This window comes from Suncus etruscus, chromosome 2 (genome assembly GCF_024139225.1).
Source record: "Suncus etruscus isolate mSunEtr1 chromosome 2, mSunEtr1.pri.cur, whole genome shotgun sequence".
Classification (NCBI taxonomy): Eukaryota; Metazoa; Chordata; class Mammalia; order Eulipotyphla; family Soricidae; genus Suncus; species Suncus etruscus.
The window spans coordinates 72,799,989-72,824,113 of NC_064849.1; the positions used below are offsets into that span (position 1 = coordinate 72,799,989).

Here is a 24,125-nt window from a genome sequence, read left to right on the forward strand (position 1 = left end):
ACACTTGATTTTTTTTACGTTTTATTCTTATATTATAATGCTTTTTCCAATATTCATATGACATTAATGTCTACATATACATTTAGATGAATTTATGTAATTTTATGATTTCATATCATATATCTATCGAGTTTAATTCACTTTAAGTATCTAAATATACATGTTATATTAAGTAGTTTCCATTTATTTTTACATTTATATTTCTTTAGTAAATCTTTTAGTTCATGTTATGACTTTATTTCTATTAAGTCACCTGTTAAATGTGTTTTACTAAACTGTTTTGTATTTTTGAATCTGTTGGTACTTTTTGATAACTTGCTGACTTTATTAATAATACTTGTTTAGTTAGTTTGAAATTATGGAGTATTGATGACCCAGATTTTGTCTTAACAACTTGCTTTCTGTTTTGGTAAAATTGGGGGGAGGTACACCCAGCGGTGCTCAGGATTATTTCTGTCTCTACACTCAGAAATTGCTCCTGCAGGGTTATGGATTTATGGGATACTTGGGAGAGAAGGCCGGGTCCACTTCGGGTTGATAGAGAACAAGGCAAACACCCTACCACTGTGCTTATCACTCCCCCATTTGTTAATTTCCCATTGTTAATTTTCACTTTTTAGCTTTTATTTATTTTTAAATAATAATTAACTTAAGTATCATGGTTACAAACAAGTTTCACAATGGGTTCAGCCAAGAAAGCACACTTCCCTTCACCAGTGCAACTTTCTTTGCCACCAATATTCCCCTTTTCCTCCTTCCTATCCCTGTTTGTCTTTGAGACAGCATTGTATTTCTCTTTATCATTGTCAGTGGTAGTTTTTTATGTAGTTATTTCTCTAGACAGCACTTATTAATCTTTGTGGTAAGCTTCATATCATGGGGCTGGTCTTTCTCATTGTATGTGGATTATTATTACTATACTGTATTTTAATTTCTTAAATCCCACAGATAAGTGAGACTATTTTGTGCTTATATCACTCCCTTTGATTTTATTTCACTCACTTCGTAATATTCTCCATATCCATCCAGTGTTTAAGCAAATTTGTGACTTCATTTTTTCCAGAAAGGCTGCATAGGTATTCCATTATATAGATGTACTACTATTTCTTTAGTTACTCATATGTTGTCAGGAATCTGGGTTGTTTCCAGACTTTGGCTATTATAAATAGTGTTGCTATGAAAATAGCATTATTTAATTTTGTATTTGTAGTCCTAGTGTATCCCTAGGAGTCATATTTCTAGATCATATGGGAATTCATCGTCCAACATTTTAAAGAATATCCAGATTGTTTTCCAGAAAGGCTGGTCTAGATGGCATTCTCACCAGCAGTGAATTAGATAGTTTCTAGCCACATCCATGTCAGTACTGGCTATTCTTGGTCTTTGTGATGTGTGCCAGTCTCTGTGATGTAAGATAATACTTCATTGTTGTTTTGATTTGCATCTCTCTGATTATTAGAAACTTGGAACATTTTATGTGCCTTTTAGTCACCTGTATTTCCTTCTGTCTCCCTATTTTTGGTTCCTTTTGTTGGTCATTTTCTAATTTTTTTGAGCTGCGTCATTAAGTTATTCAGGTATGCCCCTTCTTCCTTCCTGATGTGTATTTGTAGAGCTATAAATTTTCCTCTCACCACTGCTTTTGCTGTGTCCCATAGATTCTGGCAGTTTGTGTCTTCATTATCATTTGTTTCCAGGAAAGTTTTGATTTCCTCTTTGATTTCATCTCAGACCCACTGGTTGTACAGTAGCAGGTTGTTTAGTTTTCAATTGTTAAAATTTTTCTTCTGTGTGCCTTTGTAGTTCACATCTATTTTCAGAGCCTTGTGGTCAGCAAAGGTAGCCTGCAAGATTTCTATCCTCTTGATTTCATGAAGGTATGTTTTATGCATCAGCATGCAGTCTATCCTGAAGAATGGCCCATGTACATTGGAGAAGAATATGTATCCAGGTTTTTTGGGGGTGGAGTGTCCTATATATATAGTCCTCTTTCTTCAATTACTCTTTTCAGGGCTAATGTGTTTTTGTTGGGTTTCAGTCTGGTTGACCTATCAAGTGTTGACAGGGCCTTGTTGAGGTCTCCCACAATTATTGTGTTATTATTGATGTCTTACTTCAGATTTGTCAGTAATTTTACTAGATAATTTGCTGATCTCTCATTGGGTGAATATATGTTTAATAGTCTGATTTCTTCTTGTTGCACATATCCCTTGATTAGTACATAGTGTCCAGCTTTGTCCCTTACAACTTTTCTGAGTACAAAGTTGATGTCATCAGATATTAATATGGCTACCCCAGCTTTTTTAAGGTTGTTGTTTGCTTGAATGATTTTCCTCTAGCCTTTGATTTTGAGTGTATGTTTGTTCTGACTATTCAGGTGTGTTTCTTGTAGGCAGCAGAAGGTTGGATTCATCTTTTGACCCATTTTGCCACTCTGTGTCTTTTATTTGGTAAATTTAGTCCATTGTCATTGAGGGAAATAATTGTCATAGGATTAATGTCATCTTTGTAGATAAGTTTGCTGTGTTTGTTGGTCTCTCTTGTAGACCTTTCAGTTTTTCCTTTAATGCTGGTTTTTCATCTGTGAAGTTTCTGAGCTTTTGTTTATCCATGAAGCTATGTATCCTTCCTTCAAACCTAAATGTGAGTCGGGCTAGGTGCTGTATTCTAGGTGAGGCATCCATTTTATTTAGTCTTGTCACAATATCCCGCCACTATCTTCTGGCCTTAAGAGTTTCTTGTGACATGAATGCTATAAGTCTTAGGAATGCTACTTTGAATGTAATTTCACTTTTTGATCTTGCTGCTTTCAGTATTCTATCTCTATCTGTGGGATTTGTCATTGTAATGAGGATGTGTCTTGGGGTGTTTTTCTTTGGGTCTCTTTAGCTGGTACTCTTCAGGCATGCAGGATTTGATTGTATGTAGTCTTTAACTCTGGGAGTATCTCTTTGATGATGTCTTTGACAGTTGATTCTTCCTGGAGATCTTCTACCTGGGCCTCTTCTGCTGTGTTGAGTTTTTCTTCATCTCATCTTCCAGCATGCCGATTCTATCCTCAGCTGCTGTTACTCTGCTAGAGAGGCCATCCACTGAGTTTTTCAGTTGAGCTACTCTGTTTTTCAGATCTGTTATTTCAGTTTGGAGTTTTCTGATTTCTGTCTTTGTATTCTGTTTAGATCGATCTATGCTTTCTTTGAGTTCTACAGACATCTTCAATAAATATTTTTATTCTAAATTCCTTATCTGAGAGGTTATTCAGATGGTTGGAATTTTTTAGGTCATATGAGCTATAGTCTTCATTTTCTGTGCATGGTGTTTGCCTGCTAGGTTTTCTCATTATCACACTTATAGTGTGATTTTTTTCTGCGTTTCGTTGTGGGGTTCATTGGTTAGAAAGTGTGCGCAGGCACGAAGCAGAGCAGGCGCACTTTTCTGTGGCCTCTAGGTGACAGTTTTTTGGGGGTGCACTCTTTAGGCCTCTGAGGAGAGCTTCATGTATTCAGGAAAGACAGATAGGCACAGCAAAGTTTTCGCTTGAAGTCCTCAGAATCATCAAAGGCACAGCAGGGCGGAGCTTCGCAGGCCAGAAGGCTCAGCTCTCTCTGCCTGGCCACGCCCACAGCCAGACTTGACTCACTCACTTGCTAGGCAGATTCAGAATGCAGTCTGTTGGGGGTGCGCTTTGTAGGCCTCTGAGGAGAGCTTCAGGTATTCAGGAAAGACAGACGGGTACTGCAAAGATTTTTCTTGGAGTCCTCAGAGTCATCAAAGGCACAGCAGGGCAGAGCCTCCGCAGGCCAGAAGGCTCAGCTCTCTGCCTGGTGACCCCCACAGCCAGACTTTACTCATTCTTTGGGCAGCTTCAGAATGCAGTGGGGGTGTGCTCCCTAGGCCATTGAGGAGAGCTTCAAGTATTCAGGAAGGACCGTCTTCAGGATTTTAAGTATAGTATTGTAAAAACTTTCTTAGCACTTTTTTATTTTTCCTTATTTTTTAAAAATTTTAAAAATCTGGGGCTGGAGTGGTGGCACAAGCAGTAAGGCCTTGCCCTCGCTACCCTAGGACAGACCTCGGTTCTATCCCCTGTGTCCAATATAGTCCCCCAAGCCAGGAGCTATTTCTGAGCACATAGCCAGGAGTGACCCTAAAGCATCACCGAGTGTGGACCAAAAACAACATTTTTTTAATTTTAGAAATCTTAGTTTATTTTCTTCAAATATATTACTGTAATACTATTCATATTACCAATTAATGAAAATGTATATTTTTCTTTTTTGTTTTTTGGGTCACACCAGCAGCGCTCAAGAGTTACTCCTGGCTCTACGCCCAGAAATCGCCCCTGGCAGGCTCAGGGGATCATCTGGGATGCCGGTATTCGAATCACTGTCCTTCTGTATACAAGGCAAAGACCTACCTCCATGCTATCTCTCTGGCCCCAAAATGCATCTTCTTATTTTTGTGCTTACAATTTCTAATAGGTCTCATAGTTTTTCTACATGTTTTCATTTTCAGAAATGAAATCTTTCATTAATTTTGTAATGTATACTCCAAAGAACTTTATTATTTGATGTAATTGCAAATAGTATTTCCCCTTATTTTTTCTTTATAAAATTATTGGTGTATATAAAATTGCAATTATATTTTAAATCTTCTATATACTGCATTATATCAAATCACTTTAATATTTTATATATTATTGGTGTAGTGTTAGATGTATATGAACTTGTCATTTATAAATAATTACACTAATTCATATTTTATACAGTTTAGTTTTATTTTAAAGAATGTTATTGCCTAAATAACTTGTTTAGTACTGCTAACATTATATTAAACAGTTGGGATAAGAGTGGGTATCCTTGTATAGTCATAATTTAGGATTAAAGCATTCAGTTCCTCTTCATGATGCTCATTGTGTGTTCTATTATGTGTTTTATCATATAAGAATTACTTTCCCTATTGTCAATGTATTGATGGGTTTTAATCATAAATTTTTGTTGAATATTCATAAACACTTTTCACAATCTTTAATTTTATTATATTTATTAAGTGGTGTATTGCATTTACATGTCTATATTGAGCTACTATTACATTCCTGAGATTAATTATTCTTGGTTAAGTTATTTAATTCTAATGATACAATGCTAAATTAATTACAGATATTTTGCAAATAATTTAGTTATTTGTCAGTAGATGTTTTATTTTGTGATATCATGACTGGCATTTTTTTTTTGTTTTGGCTTTTGGGCCTACCAAGCAGTTCTCAGGGGTTACCACTGGCTCTGCACTCGCCAATTGCTCTTGTCAGGCTCAGGTGACCATATGTTATGCCAGGAATTGATCCCAAGTCCGTTTCAGTTCAGCTACTTTTAAGGCAAACACTCTACCATTATACTATCTCTTCAATGTATCATTGGTCTTATAAAATAATTTTTGGAGGCTGCATTCTAGCCTCCTTTTTTTAAAAAAAGATTTTGAGATGGGTGGTCATTACATATTCTTCGATAGTTTGAGAGATTAAATGAGTGAAAGCGTTATATGTACTTTTGTTATTTCAGAATATTTTTGTCTCATCATTGTATAAGTTCAATTCTTTATGATTTGTTCAAGCTATGACAGTTTTAGGAGATAGTATGATACTAAAAATTTGTTCATTTCTTCATTGTTATATAGTGTATTTGTATATAGATCATATAGATATTGTAACTTGTAATTTCACAATAATTTTTCTTTTTAGAGGATATTTTATTAGACCTTGTACTAAGGCTCATTCTAACAGTGTACAGAGAACTATACAAGATGCTGTCCATAAAAATGGTGTTGATAATATTCAAAGTAAAATCTTGGTTTTATACTATCTCAAGTCCCACCTTTCTGATTACCTACTAAATTAAGCTATAGTTTCTTTTTTTTAATCAATAAATGTGGCTTAGATTTCTAAATTGTGTTATTTTTAAAGGCATTTACTTTTATTTATTGTAGGATCTTTTATTAGTTTCTATTTTAATTATTTACCAAATAAAAACTTTGGGGGGCTCACATCCAGCAGCGCTCAGGGGTTAATACCAGATCCATGCTCAAAAATCGCCCTTATCAGGCTTGGAGGACCATAAGGGATGCTAGGATTCGAACTACCATCTGTCCTGCACCAGCTGAGTGCAAGGCAAACCCCCTACTGCTGTTCTATCTCTCTGACCCTAATAAGCACTTTTGTAGTTGTTCAATTAAATTTATTTACATCTCATTGTTTTTATTATATGATTATATTAAAACATATCTCCTATCACACAAGAGAAAGACACTGTTCTCATTTTATGATATCAAAAATAATCTTTTAAGATATTCTAGTATCTAATAAAATGGCTAATACTTGTGGAAAATGGTGGTAAGTATACTGGTCCTTTTATTATAATAGATAGAAATTATCACCTGATATCTTGACCTGGACCTTTGATAATTAACTTTATTTTCTACTATATATGTTATAATAAATTTAAGACAGAACTAACACATAATTGTAATTTTTACTTTATATTTATTTTATTTTTATCTGATAGTATGTTGCATGTATTTAGTGCTTGCCATATCTAGAATTTAATATTTTAAGATAATAGCCTAATATAATTAAATTTTATTCCCATGGAGCCAGAGCAATAGCATGGTAGTTAGATTGTTTGTCTTACATGTGACTGATCTCTTGCATCACATATATTCCCCTAGGCTACCAGGAGTGATTTCTGAGTGCAGAGCCAGGAGTAATCTCTGAACATCACTGTTTAAGTCCCAAAACAAGCAAAAAATGTTTAATTCCCTATACCATATAACAGGAATATGGAGATGATACTACTTACATAATATATAATCTCCATCTATGTAACATATAGAGTAATACAGTATAGTATTGGGATTAAAAATACATTTTGTCGGGGGCCGGGTGGTGGCGCTGGAGGTAAGGTGCCTGCCTTGCCTGCGCTAGCCTAGTACGGACCGCGGTTCGATCCCCCGGCGCCCCATATGGTCCCCCAAGAAGCCAGGAGCAACTTCTGAGCGCATAGCCAGGAGTAACCCCTGAGCATCACAGGTTGTGGCCCAAAAACCAAAAAAAAAAAAAAAAAAAAAAAAAAAACATTTTGTCAGGGCTGGTGCGAGATGGAACAGTGGAAGGGAATTCAATACCTGGAATCTCACATGGACCACAGAGTCTGACAGGAGTGAATTTTGAGTGCAGAGCCAGGAGTAATCTCTGAGTGCCTCCGGGTGTGGCCCAAAACCAAAACAAAATTAAAGCAAAACAAAACATATACAAACAAACATTTTGTCAAATTTCTATCATGTTTACTTGTGTAACCAAATTTATAGCTCCTTCTAGCTATATTTGACTTTTTAAAAGATACAATTAACTCTAGATTATTTCCCTGACAGTCTATAAATCATTTTTCTTCTGAATGAGATAAGAAAGCATATTTTGGACAGTAAAGAAGTTTTGAGCTAAGAATATAATATTTATGGTAATAATCCCTGGTACCTCATGGTCCGTGAACACTATCCTGGTAGTAACCCCTGAGAACAGAGCCAGAAGAAGCCTTTCCTTAGCACTGCTAGGTATAATTCTACCCCCAAAAAAGAAAGTGTGCTTTAGTTTTAAAAATTCTCATCAAATACAAATACTTCCAACTAAACTGAAGACTTTAAATACTTTAATGTAATGACTTCTAATAATTTCTGTGATAACTATAAAAGTTTTCTTAGAAACATTATACAATAAAATAGACAGAGAACGACAATGAAAAATTTAATTTATCCCAGCAAAGCCAATGCTGTGAAGAATGAATAATATATGTCAATGATAAATTATAGAGAAATAACACAGGTGAATAGCCAATATGATAAATCTGTTTTCACCAAAGGACATATCTTAGACATTTCTCAGTAATAAATATAAATAATTTTAGGTTGCATGGAGCTGACTTAAAATACAGTTTTATGACATTCTACATAATGTATGATTTAAACAATGTAGTCACTTCTGAAAACATTTACAAAGATATGAATTCTCGAGTGGACATTTAAAACATAATTCATCTACAAGAGGACAGTTCTGTCTTTATTGATTCTCATTATTGGAAGTTATATATTTAGTATTGTCTTTCATTCTCTAAAGCCAATATTGTGGTTATTAGCATGTGTCTCATTTCTCATTTAGTTTTATAGGGCTTTTTTGCATTTTATTTTTTCTTATGTGTTATAAAATTAAGAAGCAAATGTGGCAGGTTATGTAATTCAGTTATGTTCATGCCATTTATGTGTGGGGTCTGGTGTTCCATCTATGACAGCAATCCCACAAAATACCCAGCAAAAATGTCCCCTTACTTCCTCCTTTAGTTTTACTTATCAAATAAAACAAACATAAATGATAAGTTAAGAAAAATAAAAAGAGGCTGGAACGGTGGCATAAGCAGTAAGGCGTCAATTACCAGTTCAATTCCCAGCGTCCCATATGGTTCCCCAAATGAGGAGCAATTTCTGAGCTCGTAGTCAGGAGTAACCCCTGAGCATCACCAGGTGTGGCCAAAAAACCAAAAAAAAAAAAAAAAGAAAAAGAAAAGAAATAAAGAAAAAAAGAAAAGAAACGAAAAGAAAAGCACAATGATTTTATAAATTCTAAGAGCTTCTTGCATGAATTATTAATAAATAAATCTTTCTAATAACTATATAGTCTTCAGAAAAAAGAAATATATTCTTTTGTTGAGGGGAGGATGTTTATTCTTAATTTTTGTTTATTTTTTGAGTCACAACAAGCAGAGCTCTGGTGTTATTCCTGATTCTAATTGAGAGAAAAATAACTTTGGTGATGGGAATCCCCTAATTTAATGTTAATATGTACCCAAAATATTACTGTGAGAGATATGTAATGCACTTTGTTCAAAATACAAATTATTATTATATAAAAATTTAAAAAAATATCTCTAGTGGGTTCAAGTTAACGGTGATTGCCTTGCATGCAACAGATACAGCATTAATCCTTAGCTTTTCATAATACCCAAATACCAGAAGAAATAATTCTGAGTAATTAATGAGGAGTAAATCTCTAAGCATAGTCAGGAAAAACTAAAAACAAATTATTATTATCATATTATTATTATTATTATTTTTATTATTATTATTATTATGGTGTTGTAGTTTTAAACAGGGTACCATTCAAAATAAAAAATGAGTAGAGTTTAATAGATGAGCTCTTACTGGAAATATAAAGTCATGAAGGAAATAAACATATTTATTGATGGAAATAGAAGCAAATGAAAATTACATACACATAATAAATAAGAACATATGTATAATATCACCAACATACAATTTCATGCCCTTTTTAGAAAGGAGTTGTCAATAGAATAGGGAAGGTGAGATATAGAAATTTCAATCAACTGACTTTATTTTTTGGTGATGCAAAATTTGAATTATTCAGGTTGAAGTCATTAAATATTCATAGTGCTTCATATTATAAAGTTATTGATTAATGTCTTTGGTAAAGAACACTATTATCTCTGATTACATCAAGGTCATTCTAAGAACAGGACCAAGGCACAAAGTTTTATATATGGAAATCTGAGAGACTAATACATAATTCATATTTAACAGATAACATAAAGGTTAACCCCTTGGAGAATCTGAAGATAATACTCATGTTCTTTTGACAATTCTTTATACGCATTTGGTTAATTGGAAATTGAAGATAACTCATGTTTTTTGACAATTCATCTGTTTGGAAAATGCTTTTATTGCTATCTATTCTTGTACTATGACATGAATTAATGCATACCTGCCTCACTATTCCTATGGGCAAAAAAATGAATTTGAATTATACTCATGATAGAGATTTTACAAAGTTAAATTAGTCTAACATGTGTTACTTTGTATACTATTAGATATACTGAGTATGGTCCATTTCAATCCTAGAAAATTTTAGTATTTTATTTTAACATTATTCAAGATACCCAATCAACTTTCTATGCCCACTGAAATATGTGAACTATTTCCGGATATATACTTTTAACTTAAAAAATCTAGATTAAATTGAGTAAGTTTAAAATGATGTTAAATACTGTGCAGTTATTAGCAGTTTTACAATTAAAATGCAATGTAATTTTCTTTTTATGTATAAAACAAAATAATATTGAGGCTAAAATATTGAGAGAATATGGCAATGCAAATAAAATCAGCTTAGCATATTTTAATAAAAATATATTAACTTTTTTCCTGAAAAATTAATTCTGAGACCTTGGCTTTAATATATTTTTATCCCTATCTCACTAAACGTCACATTTATCTCAATAATTTTTTCTGTAATATCAAAATATAATGGTCTGTCAGACCTATATTTTGGTATTTCCTGGCCCAAATGAATGATCTTAAAAACAGAAGAAGGGAGTTTTGGTTACAAAATACGATCTCTTTTTCTGCCAATGGGCTGATTTTTTATAGTTTGCTACCCCAATTTTAAACTGACTTAATTTAATAATAAAATCAACTAAATTGTCATTCATATGCCCATGAGTCCTTAATCTATACACTGATGACATTTTATTGATTGTACCATCCAAAGTTCAGTGAATTTCTGGCTAATTTTTGTTACCATCCACTATTAGCATCTTAATCTTCTCTGCGTATTGTTTATTGTCTGTATCATTAACAATTGTTGTAAACAGTTGTCTTTTATATTTTATGAGACAGATTCCAGCTAATCTCAATATAGTTATTTTTTGAATTATTAAGTGCATAACCAAATTATGATTTTTGAATAAACTTCTCATTAATTTTTCTTCATTTAATGTTAATGCTAATTTATATGAATATTTTGTATGTTCTATATAATTTATATAATATGAGCTCCAGAATCTTTGTTAACTTTTCTCATGTAGTTTCCTCATTCAGTTTAAGATATAACAACATGTTTTTTATTAGTAAACATAATATTTTTTCTTTTTCTTTATTTAAACATCTTGATTACAAATATGCTTGTGATTAGGTTTCAGTCATGTAAAGAACAACCCCCCTTCACCAGTGCAACATTCCCACCACCAATGTCCCAAATCTCCCTCCTCTCCACCACACTCCCACCTGTACTCTAGACAGAATTTCCAGTTACCTCATTCATTCACATGATTATGGTAGTTCTCAGTGTTCATATTTCTCTAACTGCACTCACCACTCTTTGTGGTGAGCTTTGTGGTGAGCTTCATGAAGTTCCAGCCCTCCTCTCATTATTTCCAAGGATTGTTGCAAAAATGACTTTTATTTTTCTTAAAATCCATAGATGAGTGAGACTATTCTGCATCTCTCTCTCTCCCTCTGACTTATTTAGTGAACATGATATTAAGTATGGCTTGCCATGTAGTTTGGCTTTGGTTACAAGCCATACTTTTTGTGATGTGTTTCCCAGTCAAAATGTTTAATCCTTTGCTTTTATGTAGGTATTTGCATTGTTTTCCTTTTATTATTCAACATTCAACATAGTTTGCACTATTTCTTCTTGTATTTTATCTTCATTAAACTATTTGTTCCCTAAAGAAACGTTTTTTTATCAACTTCTTTGATATCTCAATACATTAGAAATTTTCTGGCAATTTTGATAAATATTTAATATATGAAGTTGATAATTATTTAAACTTATAATTATTTAATAAATAAATTAGTAGTGGGGGTTTCACCAGATCTATAGCAGCAGTTTAGAAGTAGTTTTAGACTAGGGGCTGGGAGAGATAGCATGGAGGTAAAGCGTTTGCCTTTCATGCAAGAGGTCATCGGTTTGAATCCCAGCATCCCATATGGTCCCCTGTGCCTGCCAGGATGCAATTTCTGAGCATGGAGCCAGGAGTAACCCCTGAGCACTGCCCGGGTGTGACCCAAAAAAACCACAAACAAAAAAAAAAAAAAGAATAGTTTAGACTAATACAATAATAGATATATAAATTGAAATAACTTATAATCAAATACAAATACTGTCTTCAATTACAGTTGAATCGCTGGCCCCCAACAGTTGAAATTACCCCTATCTTGGAGCCAGCGAGGTGGCGTTAGAGGTAAAGTGTCTGCCTTGCAAGCGCTAGCCAAGGAAGGAACCGCAGTTCGATCCCCCGGCGTCCCATATGGTCCTCCCAAGCCAGGGACAATTTCTGAGCACTTAGCTAGGAGTAAACCCCTGAGCATCAATGAGTGTGGCCCGGAAAAACCAAAAAAAAAAAAAGAAATTACTCTACTTAAATTTTTACTTACTTAATTCTTTGGCCTTATTTTTTGCTTTTATATTTGAACCATTACTTATCTCTGATAATTGGTATATAATGCTAAAATAATATTTAATATATCATTTATTAGTAAAGAAGTAAATCATATTAAAAATAAATGCCATTGACGTTTTGCAAAAAATAAGTAAAGAAATGAAGCTGAAAATATGCATTTATTAGACAGGAGAAATAGGAATATATGCTCACACATTTAAGATAAAGGATTTATAAATGTGCATACTATATAATTAACCTCTTTCCTTAACTTACATCTCAGGTATTAAGGAATCTATTTACAGTTGTAAAAAAATTTAAAATTTTTCAAAAATAAGTCTTCAAACATTATTATTTTATGAATTCTCACAAAGTGTTTTCCTTAGATCATTGTGAGTGATATATATTTAAATATATATGTCTAAATATATAAACATGCTGTAATTTATTGATGTAGCACTGGTTTATAATAATGTAAATTTGTTTATGTTTTATGGGTCAAATAAAATTTTTGTCAGTGTTTTTATTGTTTTCTTGTGTTTTATACATTTTTGTCTATTAAATAAGCCTTCAATCGATTTTTAATTAAATTTTGTGCATTTGGGTTGGATTCATTCTTTGTCTTCTGGTTAACTAGTTTCATTAGTATCATTTGTTGAAAAGATTTTCTTTATCCAATTCATAATTCTTTATCATAAAAATATCCATATAACTCAGTTTTGATTTCTAGGACCTCACTGTTATTCCATTAGTCTGAAGAAATGCTTTTATGACAGGAATATTATTATGAAAATCTGTAGATTTATAGAAAAGTTTAAAGTTTTATAATATGTTACCCGTAGAATCTTATTTCTCAGAATTTATTTATTTACAGGGAGTTTAATTTTATAGAACATACTTTTTATTTGTTCCATATATTTGAAAAATATTATTGGGTTTTTATAGAAATAGCATTTTTACATCCATATAAAATTTCACAGTAGTGGCTGACTACAAATGCACTACCATTTCGATTTTCTTTTGGTTTTAAATAATGTGTAGTGTATGTGTGTTTATATAAGTTGCTATAATTAATACATTACCATAGAATACAATATATCTTTTTTGTTCATTTGTTGTTGTTGTTGTTGGTGTTGGTCACACCTTATGACACCCAGGTTTACTCCTGGCTATGCCCTCAGAAATAGCTCCTGGTTTGGGAGACCATATGGGATGACAGCTTCGGCCCCCACAATATATGCTTTTGAAACATCTCTATAGCACATTTTTTCTGTAGCTCTAGAATTTAGAATTCTGATATCTGAGTGACTCAATATTGAGTTCTGGCAAAATCTTTTTTTCCTAATTTTTAACTAATGCTCTTGTACACGTCTTATTTACACACACAATCAACCTGGGGATTTAAATTTAAATATACATATATGGGATACTTTATCACTTAGTGCTTTGTAAATATATATCTAGAATTGAATTTGATCAAGGTAGAACTAAATGACCTTCTAACAGTCACTGAAAACCCCTCTCTGCCTCACCTCTTTATCGCTATTGACTGATTTGCTAGATTTGTGGAAATGTTGTCCAGCTTCATAAAGATACAAATATAACACAAGTCCTCAAGATCTGGATAAAATTTCCACCCTGAGATTTACCTTAGCTGTGTAGATTGCTGGAGAAATTTTATTTTGGTGCTCATATGTGCATTATTGGACATACTAGTAAATTAAAAAATCATTAGAGCCTAAAGGCATCTTCAAGGAGGGGAACTGCACTTTCCAAACAAGTGGAAGCAGAGATCAACAGATGGGAATACATTAAACTGAGAAGCTCTGCACCTCAAAAGATATAGTGCCCAGGATACAAGAGTCACCCACCAAGTGGAGAAACTGTTCACCCAACACCCTTCAGATAAGGGGCTAATATTCAAAATATACAGGGCACTGACAGAAACTTTACAAGAAAAAAACATCTAATCCATAAAAAAATGGGGAGAAGAAATGAACAGACACGTTGATAAAAAAAGAAATACAAATGGCCAAAAGGCACATGAAAAAATGCTCCTCCTCACTAATCATCAGAAAGATGCAAATCAAAACAACGATGAGATACCACCTCACGCCACAGAGATTGGCGCCATCACAAAGAATGAGAACAATCAGTGCTGGCGGGGAGGTGGAGAGAAAGGAACTCTTAACCACTGCTGATGGGAATGCCGTCTAGTACAACTTCTATGGAAAGTGATATGGAGATTTCTTCAAAATCTGGAAATTGAGCTCCCATTCTACCCAGCTATTCCACTCCTAGGGATACACCCTAAGAACAAAAGAATACAATACAAAAACCTCTTCCTCACACCTGTATTTATTGCAGCACTATTCCCAATAGCCAGGCTCTGGAAACAACCAAGATGCCCTTCCACAGACGAATGGCTAAAGAAACTGTGATACATATACACAATGGAATATTATGCAGCCATCGGGAAAGATGAAGTCATGAAATTTTCCTATACATGGATGTACATGGAATCTATCATGCTGAATGAAATAAGTCAGAGGGAGAGAGAGAGACACAGAATAGTCTCACTCATCTAAGGGTTTTAAGAAAAATAAAAGTCATTTTTGTAACAATCCTCAGAGACAAGGAGAGGAGGGCTGGAACACCAGCTCACTTCATGAAGCTCACCACAAAGCGTGGTGAGTACAGCTATAGAAATAACTACACAGAGAACTACCATAATCAAGTGAACAAATGAGGGAACTGGAAAGCCTGTCCTGAGTACAGGTGGGGTGGTGGTGGGATGGAGGGAGATTGGGGATATTGGTGGTGGGAATGTTTGCACTAGTGAAAGGGGTGTTCTTTACATGACTGAAACCTAATCACAATCATTTATGTAATCAGGATGTTCAAATAAAGAAGGAAAAAAAAGAAAAAAAGTCATAGAGCCATTCTTAAAAACTGTATCCTCAAGTCATCGAAAAAATGATTCACTGTTTGCTTTACTTCAGTGAACAGTTTTAAGTATCAAATCACCTAACTTGATTTTTTTCTAAATTATATTCTCTTTTTCTGGATTATGCATGCCATTCCTTATTTCTCTTACATCATTCTATTCATAAATAAATCACTCTCATATATAGTCTTTGTAGGGTGGGGTTATATGTTGGGTTCATCCTGAGATTCCAACACACATTTTTCCTAATTGACTGCATAATTTTATGCTATCTCCAACATTTTCATATTTGTGTCATTAACTGGTACCTTTTAATAGAACACTCAAATTCTTTATTAAGGAATTCCTTATTCCTATTATTAATATTAAAAATGCAACTTAAACTTAGGAAATAACCAGGGGCAATTTCTGAGCACGTAGCCAGGAGTAACCCCTGAGCATCTAACAGGTGTGGCCCGAAAAACAAAAACAAAAACAAACAAAAAAAAGAAGTTCAGGGGCCGGCGAGGTGGCGCTAGAGGTAAGGTGTCTGCCTTACAAGCGCTAGCCAAGGAAAGGACCACGGTTCGATCCCCCAGCGTCCCATATGGTTCCCCCAAGCCAGGGGCAATTTCTGAGCGCCGTAGCCAGGAGTAACCCCTGAGCATCAAACAGGTGTGGCCCGAAAAACAAAAACAAAAACAAACAAAAACTTAGGAAATAAAATAGAATTCTTGATCTATATTCCCTTGATTTTCCTTGAAGTCTAGAAAGTTCCCAGTATATGATTTGTATCATATTAACCCACTTTCTCAGGTTCCAAAGCACCAAATCATCACCAGATCATACATATGCACCACTCTAATATTAAAAAAAGTCTATTTATTTTACCTTGAAACAGATTGAAAATCTGACATTCGTATTTTATTTACACAATATATCAAGGCACATCTATATTATACTAAAATGCATCCTTCTTTCAGTATCTTTTCTACAAAGCAACCAAAATAATCTTTTACAGTATAATTCAGATAAAAGGTTCATTTCTCTAAAATGCTGAAACATTGCCATTACATTTTTATAAAAGTCAGAGATCTAATCTGCTAACTCACTAACTCATTGGCCTTATCTCATATCATTGACATATTCCCTTTGTCCTGTGTAATGTTCTTGCATCCCATCATACAGGATTTTTAAACTTAGCTCTATACATGGGATGTAGTAATAGAGCACTTGACCAGGTACAATCTCCAGCACTACAAAGAGACAGATCAAAGTTATATTAAACCTAGGGTTCTAAGGAAATAAACTGAAAGGTCATATATTCATACATATATTGATACATTTATTGTAACTCTTTGTTTCTGGAGTATATAGCTAAAATCAAAATAGCAAGTAGAAGTTTGAGAATTTAAACTGCATATTTTGTATATATCACATGATATTCAAAACTAAAACTCCAATATTATTCATCAACATATAATTATTTAATTAATTAAGCCTGGATGACACAAAATTATACTTGTAAAAGAGTGTAGTCAAATATATATCTGTGAAATTTGTAAGGAATAATGAAAAAGAATTAATTTAACTTTTCATTCTCTACTATCAAAAAAGAACCAGAAAGATAATAGCAAAAGAAACAATACTGGAAACTACTAAGAAAATAAATTTACATGATGTCTGAGAGAAAAAAACAGAAAATAGGGTGCTGACTTGCATGCAGCTGACTCATTTATATACCCAATACCTTGCACAGGAGTAAGCCCTGAGCATTACTGGGTATGGCTCAAAAACTAAAATAAAGAGAATAATGTTAAAGTAATGGATTTTTACAACACTCATAGGTCTTCATAAATTTGTGTAATATATATGGTATCAATGATAATAATTAATATTTCATTAATAGCAAAACTGAACATTCATTATTGAATTTTATAACATCCATACACTTAGTATCTTATAGCCTTTATATTTCCTCACTGTTAGAGAACAAATACTTAAACTTTTTTTTTTTTTTTTTTGGTTTTTCGGGTCACACCCGTTTGATGCTCAGGGGTTACTCCTGGCTAAGCGCTCAGAAATTGCTCCTGGCTTGGGGGAACCATATGGGACGCCGGGGGATCGAACCGTGGTCCTGATCCTTGGCTAGCGCTTGCAAGGCAGACACCTTACCTCTAGTGCCCCTCGCCGGCCCCTACTTAAAATTTTTTTGAAAAATTTTTTATTTATGAATTGTCTGAAATAACTGAATCATTTTTTTCAGTCCTGGCCATTTAATTTGTTCAAAAAAATTTTTTCAAGTCTAATAGTCATCAATGAATTGAGCTATTTGTTGCCACATTTCAAAGAATGATGTGCCTTTCTTGAAATAATTACTTCCAAAAGACTAGATTTTTTCAGTATCTGGAATTGAAATATTTTAGGGACAAAGAAATTTACAAGAAACACTCATAGCTATTATTGAACCATAGAAACATACCATGATTAAGTTGAGTTTCAATACTGTTCAACATCTCAAGAAGTGCATTACTTACTGTATTTTCCGGCGTATAAGAAGACTTTAAAAAAAAAAAAAGTCAACCGAAAATCATGGGTCGTCTTATAAGCCGAGCATATCCAGAAAAATGTTTCAATATGCCGCTAAATAAAAATTGTTTGAATATTGCCAGAAAACGAATTTTCCAACTCGATCCTGCACCAATCACTGCAAGGCTGCTCAGACCACCTCTCTAACTCAGCCAATCCAAGCAGGCTTTTTATGCATGCAAATTAGACAATGTTCTGGACCCGAATCTACACTATAAAAAGCCTGCTCAGATTGGCCAGAGTCAGAGAGGACGTCTATTACCATAGAACCTTTGAACCTTTGCTTGTTGTGATTGTCTCACTGTGGTACATAACAATTGCAGCACAGGAACATTGTGTCTGATACAGCGAATATAGGCCTAAACCTATGTTTTAACTGAAAAATTAGGGGGTCGTCTTATACACCCGGTTATCTTAGATGCCAGAAAATATGGTACTAGGTTTATATTTATATTACATTTATACATTTTGGGGACTAGAAAGATGATAGAGGGTAGAATATTTACCTTGCAGGCTCCTTACCCAGGTTTGACCTCAGACATACAAATTTTCAGAGAACTGTCAAGAGTGAAGAGTGAGAGCCTGAAATAAGCTGGTATTGTAAACAATTATTAATAACATAATAACAGCTAGAATCCTTCGTAGTAGAGAAGTATGCCCTTACCCACATTCTTTAAATATAATTGACAACAAACATTTGTTCTGATATTTTTGCTCTAATTAGTAAGACATTAATTGTTATAATGAATTATAATTATTACACAAATTATTATCATGTACTCTAGGAGTAGATGTCAAGGTTAAATTCCAGGAGAATATGTGAGAAACATTAGTTCTAACACTTAATTACAACATTTGTTCAAGGAATCATGTATTACCAATTTTATATTCAAAGATAATGATCATATATTTATACTTTGAGTTTTTACTTATTAAATATTGACTAAAATTGAATACCATTACTAAGTCTTTTTATCCCCAAACTTAAGCTCTGTAAGTTAGTAGTAAATATTCTGACATAAATAAAGTGTTTGTTTTTATGTATCTTTATGATTATTATTTAACACTTACATGGTTGAAGTAATTCACAGAATATCCTTTTTCTTATTTTTCTTATCCAGGGGAATATTATTGTCTCAAATCAAAAGACTGCCTTATAGTTTTCCAAAATTTACTGTGAGAGCTTCAGGAAACAGACTGAATACATGGTAAATAATTTTGTAAATTGGTATGTAATATGTCTTTAAGTCTTCAAATTACACTTTTATTGAACTTATAGCGATATTTGAATGCTATTACTAACAAAGCTTCATAATACTGTCACAGTTGCATACTGTAGTAGAGAAAGTTTTTTCTGCTTTGTATAATTTGGATTGATTATTTAAAGTATAATTTTATTTGTATATTTGTGAATGGATTGTAACTAAACTAAAATTTAACCAATTTTACTTCATAATCTTTAAAAAAATGTAAAAGCATAGAATTGACAAATATGTTATTTCACATAATAAGTAAACTCAGAAATCCAACTCAGGAAGAAACCTTACCTGTGACTTTATTTTTAGAAGATAAATTAGACAGGCACTATTTGTTTTTTAATTATTCTGATTCCAGATACATCAATCTCTTTTATCCTCAGTTAAACTCATCCACTCTATATTCATAATTTTTAAGCCTTTTCTCAGTTCAACATTTTTATTTTTTTATTTTTTAAATTTTTTATTTTATTTTGGCTTTTGGGCCACACCTGGTGATGCTCAGGGGTTACTCCTGGCTATGTCATCAGAAATCACTCCTGGCTTGGGACCATATGGGACACCGGGGTTCAAGCAGTGGTCCATTGTAGGCTAGCACGAGCAAGGCAAACGCCTTAATGCTGTGCCACAGCTCCAGCCCCCATTTTTATAGCTTCTCCTGATGTTTTATTCTCACTTGAAAATATTATCTAGCTCTCAATCTCAAACTTAAATACAATTCATGCCAATTTTAAGTTCATATATTCCCTTTTTTTGTTGTTTAATGTGTGTTTATATATTTTGGGACCACACCTGGTGGTGTTCTGAAGATACACCTAGTTTAGTGCTCAGGTATTACTACTGGAAGTACTTGGGGGTAAATAGTATACCAGTGATAGAACCTGGGCTGCCCACATGCAAAGCAAATTCCCTACCCACTGTGCATCCTTCTGGTTCCACATATTTCTTTCTTAATTTAGTCAAGTAGAACATGAAGAATTTCATTAAAATAAAACAGTGCTAGAGAGTAAATGGAATACCTAAAAGTATCCTTTACTTGTGACAGATGCTGGCCTGACCAACAGAACTTACATGGTGCCCTACGCTTTGTCAGTTAGAGTCACTGCAGAGTAGTCAGCATAATCCATGCCCAACAAACACTTCCTCTTTGGTTGCTACTACTGAACCACCTTGCATAGCGGTTTACCAGGAGCAAGCAGCTCCAGGTCTCCAGAGCAGCCTTGTGAGACCGACATTCCTGAAAACAAAAGAACTAAATCCAGAAACTTCATAGATCAATAGTTACACTTTTCAAAAGAAGAAATGAAAAATTAAGCTGAGTCCTGGGGTCAGAGTGATATAGCACAGCAGTAGGGCATATACATTGCACATTCTGGCAGACCCAGGATGGACCTGCGTTGGGTCTCTGGCATTGCATATGGTCCCCAGAGTATGCCAAGAGCAATTTCTGAACCCAGAACCAGAAGTAACCCTGAGCACAGCCAGAGATGGCCCAACCCCCAACAAACAAACAAACAAACAAAAAAAGCTATTTTCCAACTCCAAGTTTGTAAACACCACTTTTTACAGAGTAAGAAGTGTACTTGGGCTTTGTTACAGATTAACACATTTTGACCCTCAAAGTTATAATAGTGTTATATTAATATGGTCATAAAACTAATAAAATTAATAAAAATCTGTGCAAACCAGCCCTAATATAAAGTATTTTTAAATATACAACAAAATAAATATATAAAAACCTTAAATATAGTAAAAACCCTATATTCTTTTCATTATAATAATAATTTGTTTTATTAGAGTAATAACCTGGTACTTCTATTGTGTCTTTTAGAGATTAGAAGTGAACTAATGCACTGAACAGTTAACTTATAACAATTTTAAATACAGATATGAATGTGATTTGCAAAAACAAATTATGAATTATAATAAAATTTCAACAAAAATAATTAATATAATGCATTATGCTCCTAACTTTCTATATTTTAAGAATCATTAAAATTTTTTAATTTGATTTTATTCACTCTGGGTCATGAGACAGCTACAATTATGAGTAGAACCTTCTTGGTATTTTAAAATAATCTACAGAATAAGCATCATAACAGAAAGCATAATATGTAGCTGCTGAAAATAAACAAAATATCATGCAGCATCAATCTTGCAAGCACAAAAGTGGTAAAAAACAGCAAGATTTAGAGGTTCTAGTACAAGGGAGATATATAGTCCCAACTGCAGTAATCTTAGAAATTTATATCCTGAAATGTTCAGACTTGATCTTATTTCAGCCTGTGTGTTCTGTGTGGAAGATGAACATGCTCATGACAATGGAATATGATTTAGAAAACCAGATCTTTCACAGAGGAATATAAAATGAGATTATGTACAGTACTTCTGAGCAAAGTTTTAAACAGAACTTAATCAATCATCTTGAAATCCAGATATATGTGTGAAACAATGACATCCCTTTTAAATTACACACACTTTGTAAATGCACAAAATTAATGTTTTTGTGTACAAATATTACTTTGGAAGGAAACTACTAAGAACCATATTATCAGACCAAAACGTATGTGGAAATTTGTATGCTACAGGGCAATCTGTCACATAATTTTAATGGAATGTCCCACACTGAAAATGTCTAACTGCTCAGAAGAGAAATAGAAGTGTAAATTTATTATCTGAGAAAAGAAAATTAATTGACACAGGTCCAAAAATGTAATGGAATTAGGCCCAAGTGGAATAACCGAGAACTTCAGGAACTCTCTCCAGACTTTATGGAGTGATGAAATTACATGCAGAAAAGCTGAAATATGTCTCAGAATTTCATAAAGGAATGTCAGACAATCAAGGTTATTTTTGAAAGAAATCTTTAATATGTCACTTGAGATGCAAAACTTTTCGATGTCTTAATGGTTTTATCATTGTTGCTCTATGTTAATACTTTGCTATAGATTTAATTGACAATTGCTGTGGAAAAATAATAAAAAATCTCAGAGATATGGGAAAGTTATGAATAACTAATTCAGAAGGTGGGAAGGCATTATCATATAGCTTGTAGGGTCTTTGCCTGGCACATGGGAAACTCGAAATTTATATATAATGCAAAATAAACTGACATTTCAGTTTAAGAAAACAATTAAAGAATATCATCTCCAGGGCCTGAGAGATAGTATGGAGGTAAGTCGTTTGCCTTGCAATCAGAAGGACACTGGTTTGAGTCCCGACATCCCATATGGTCCCCCAAGCCTGCCAGGAGTGATTTCTGAGCACAGAGCCAGGAGTAATCCCTGAGCACTGCCGAGTGTGACCCAAAAATCAAATATATATATATTTGGTTATATATATTATATATATAATCTCCAGTAACTAGTATTTGGGTATTTGGATACACATATTTCAGGAAGTCTGAAGAGAATATCAAGGCTATTTCCCTACATGAAGAAAACATGACTCAAGTGAACAGATAGGACGGCGTGTAAAAACTGAGAAAAAGAAAACGTACAGGGGCCGGAGAGATGGCATGGAGGTAAGGCATTTGCCTTTCATGCAGGAGGTCATCGGTTCAAATCCCGGCTCCCCATATGATCCCCTGTGCCTGCCAGGAGAAATTTCTGAGCCTGGAGCCAGGAATAACCCCTGAGCACTACCGGGTGTGACCAAAAACCACACACACACACACACAGAAAAAAGTACTGAAGATGTAGGAGCTTCTGTTCCTCATTCTAGTTGATAGTGCCCACAGTCTTGTTTTGAACCATGGTTTTTGCTCTTTAAATCACCCTACATAGCAGATATCTTTGCTTTGGCATTTGAATTGAGTTATGTCTTTTGCATCTAATTTATTTGTAAGTAAAATTAGATTGCAACAAATTAGAAAATAAAACCTGTCAATAGTGATAGTAATACAAACATCAACTATATTTCTTACAAAAACAAGATTAATAAAAATTCATTAATTTTCCCTACCTTCCTCAGATCACTCATACTCTTGCATTTTGCTTTAGTCAGCAACATCAGTATTGACTTTGGAGAGAGATTACTAAATTAATAAAAGTTTCTTTAGTAGATAAGTACATTCAAGTAGTCTCTCAGCAGATATAGTGTGATATCCAAAATCAGCAATTCATATTGCAGACTGGATTGTGTGTTTGATAATCTTTAAAATAACAGGGTATAGAACAAGCAGTCTCATTAGCAGTATCTTTAAAAAATATTGATGTAGGGTAATAATTATTGGCAAATTATTAAAAAGGCAATTTTTTAATTTTTTATGAAATCTATTTGATATTGTTATGATTCATTATTATTCAGGATTTTGTGATGCAACAAATTTTACATAGAATAGGTATTAAAATATATTTTGGATAATATATGTAAAGTACTGTCATCAAGTTAGCAATGTAAATGACTTCTCAGAAGCATAATAGCTTCACATAGCCTGAGATGAATGATTGCTAAAATTATAATATGCTTCATTTGTGAATTTTCTAAACTCTAACATCTGAAATAAAACTACTTAATATTTTATATATTCTCCAATAATTTGAATCAAATTTGATAATACAAATTACTTTTATGTTATAAATATTTCCTAAAGGAACACCGGATTAGAATCGTATTTTAATTTTCATATGTATTATTTCATAGATTATTTTTGAAAACTAAAAAGTAACATTATTAACTTAATCATATATATTTTTATTTGTTTTTTGTATACAGAATCTTATTGAAAGTGAAATTTATTTTATTATCAAAGTTTTCATTTTTATAATTTCAACTTATTTGATTTAGCCTCAAAATATATAAAATTTTGTCAGATTGACACTGGAAACAGTAACTTGGTTATGTGAAAATGGATATAGATTTAAATTATTTCATTGGTTCAAAAGTTTTGTTTATATTTCAATGTTCTAAAAACTGTTCCTAAAAACAAATAAACAAGTTCTGTCAAGTTTGTTATGGTTTTCTTTAAATAAAAAATATATATATACATTGGAATGCACACTTCTTTTATGAACATTAAAATGTTATGAATATATCAATATAAAACTAGCACATTATTACATTAAGTAGAAAAAACAA

General features: G+C 33.2%; 1 protein-coding gene across 1 annotated transcript in view; it reads right to left on the reverse strand.

Annotated features, from left to right (window-relative positions):
- Positions 1–3,494: 3,494 nt before the first annotated feature.
- LOC126001786 (E3 ubiquitin-protein ligase NEDD4-like) overlaps positions 3,495–24,125 on the reverse strand; it is a 42,837-nt gene continuing 22,206 nt past the window's right edge. The window contains 1 exon segment of the mRNA XM_049769018.1: positions 3,495–3,647. Within this exon segment, the coding sequence (XP_049624975.1) occupies positions 3,495–3,647 (153 nt within the window).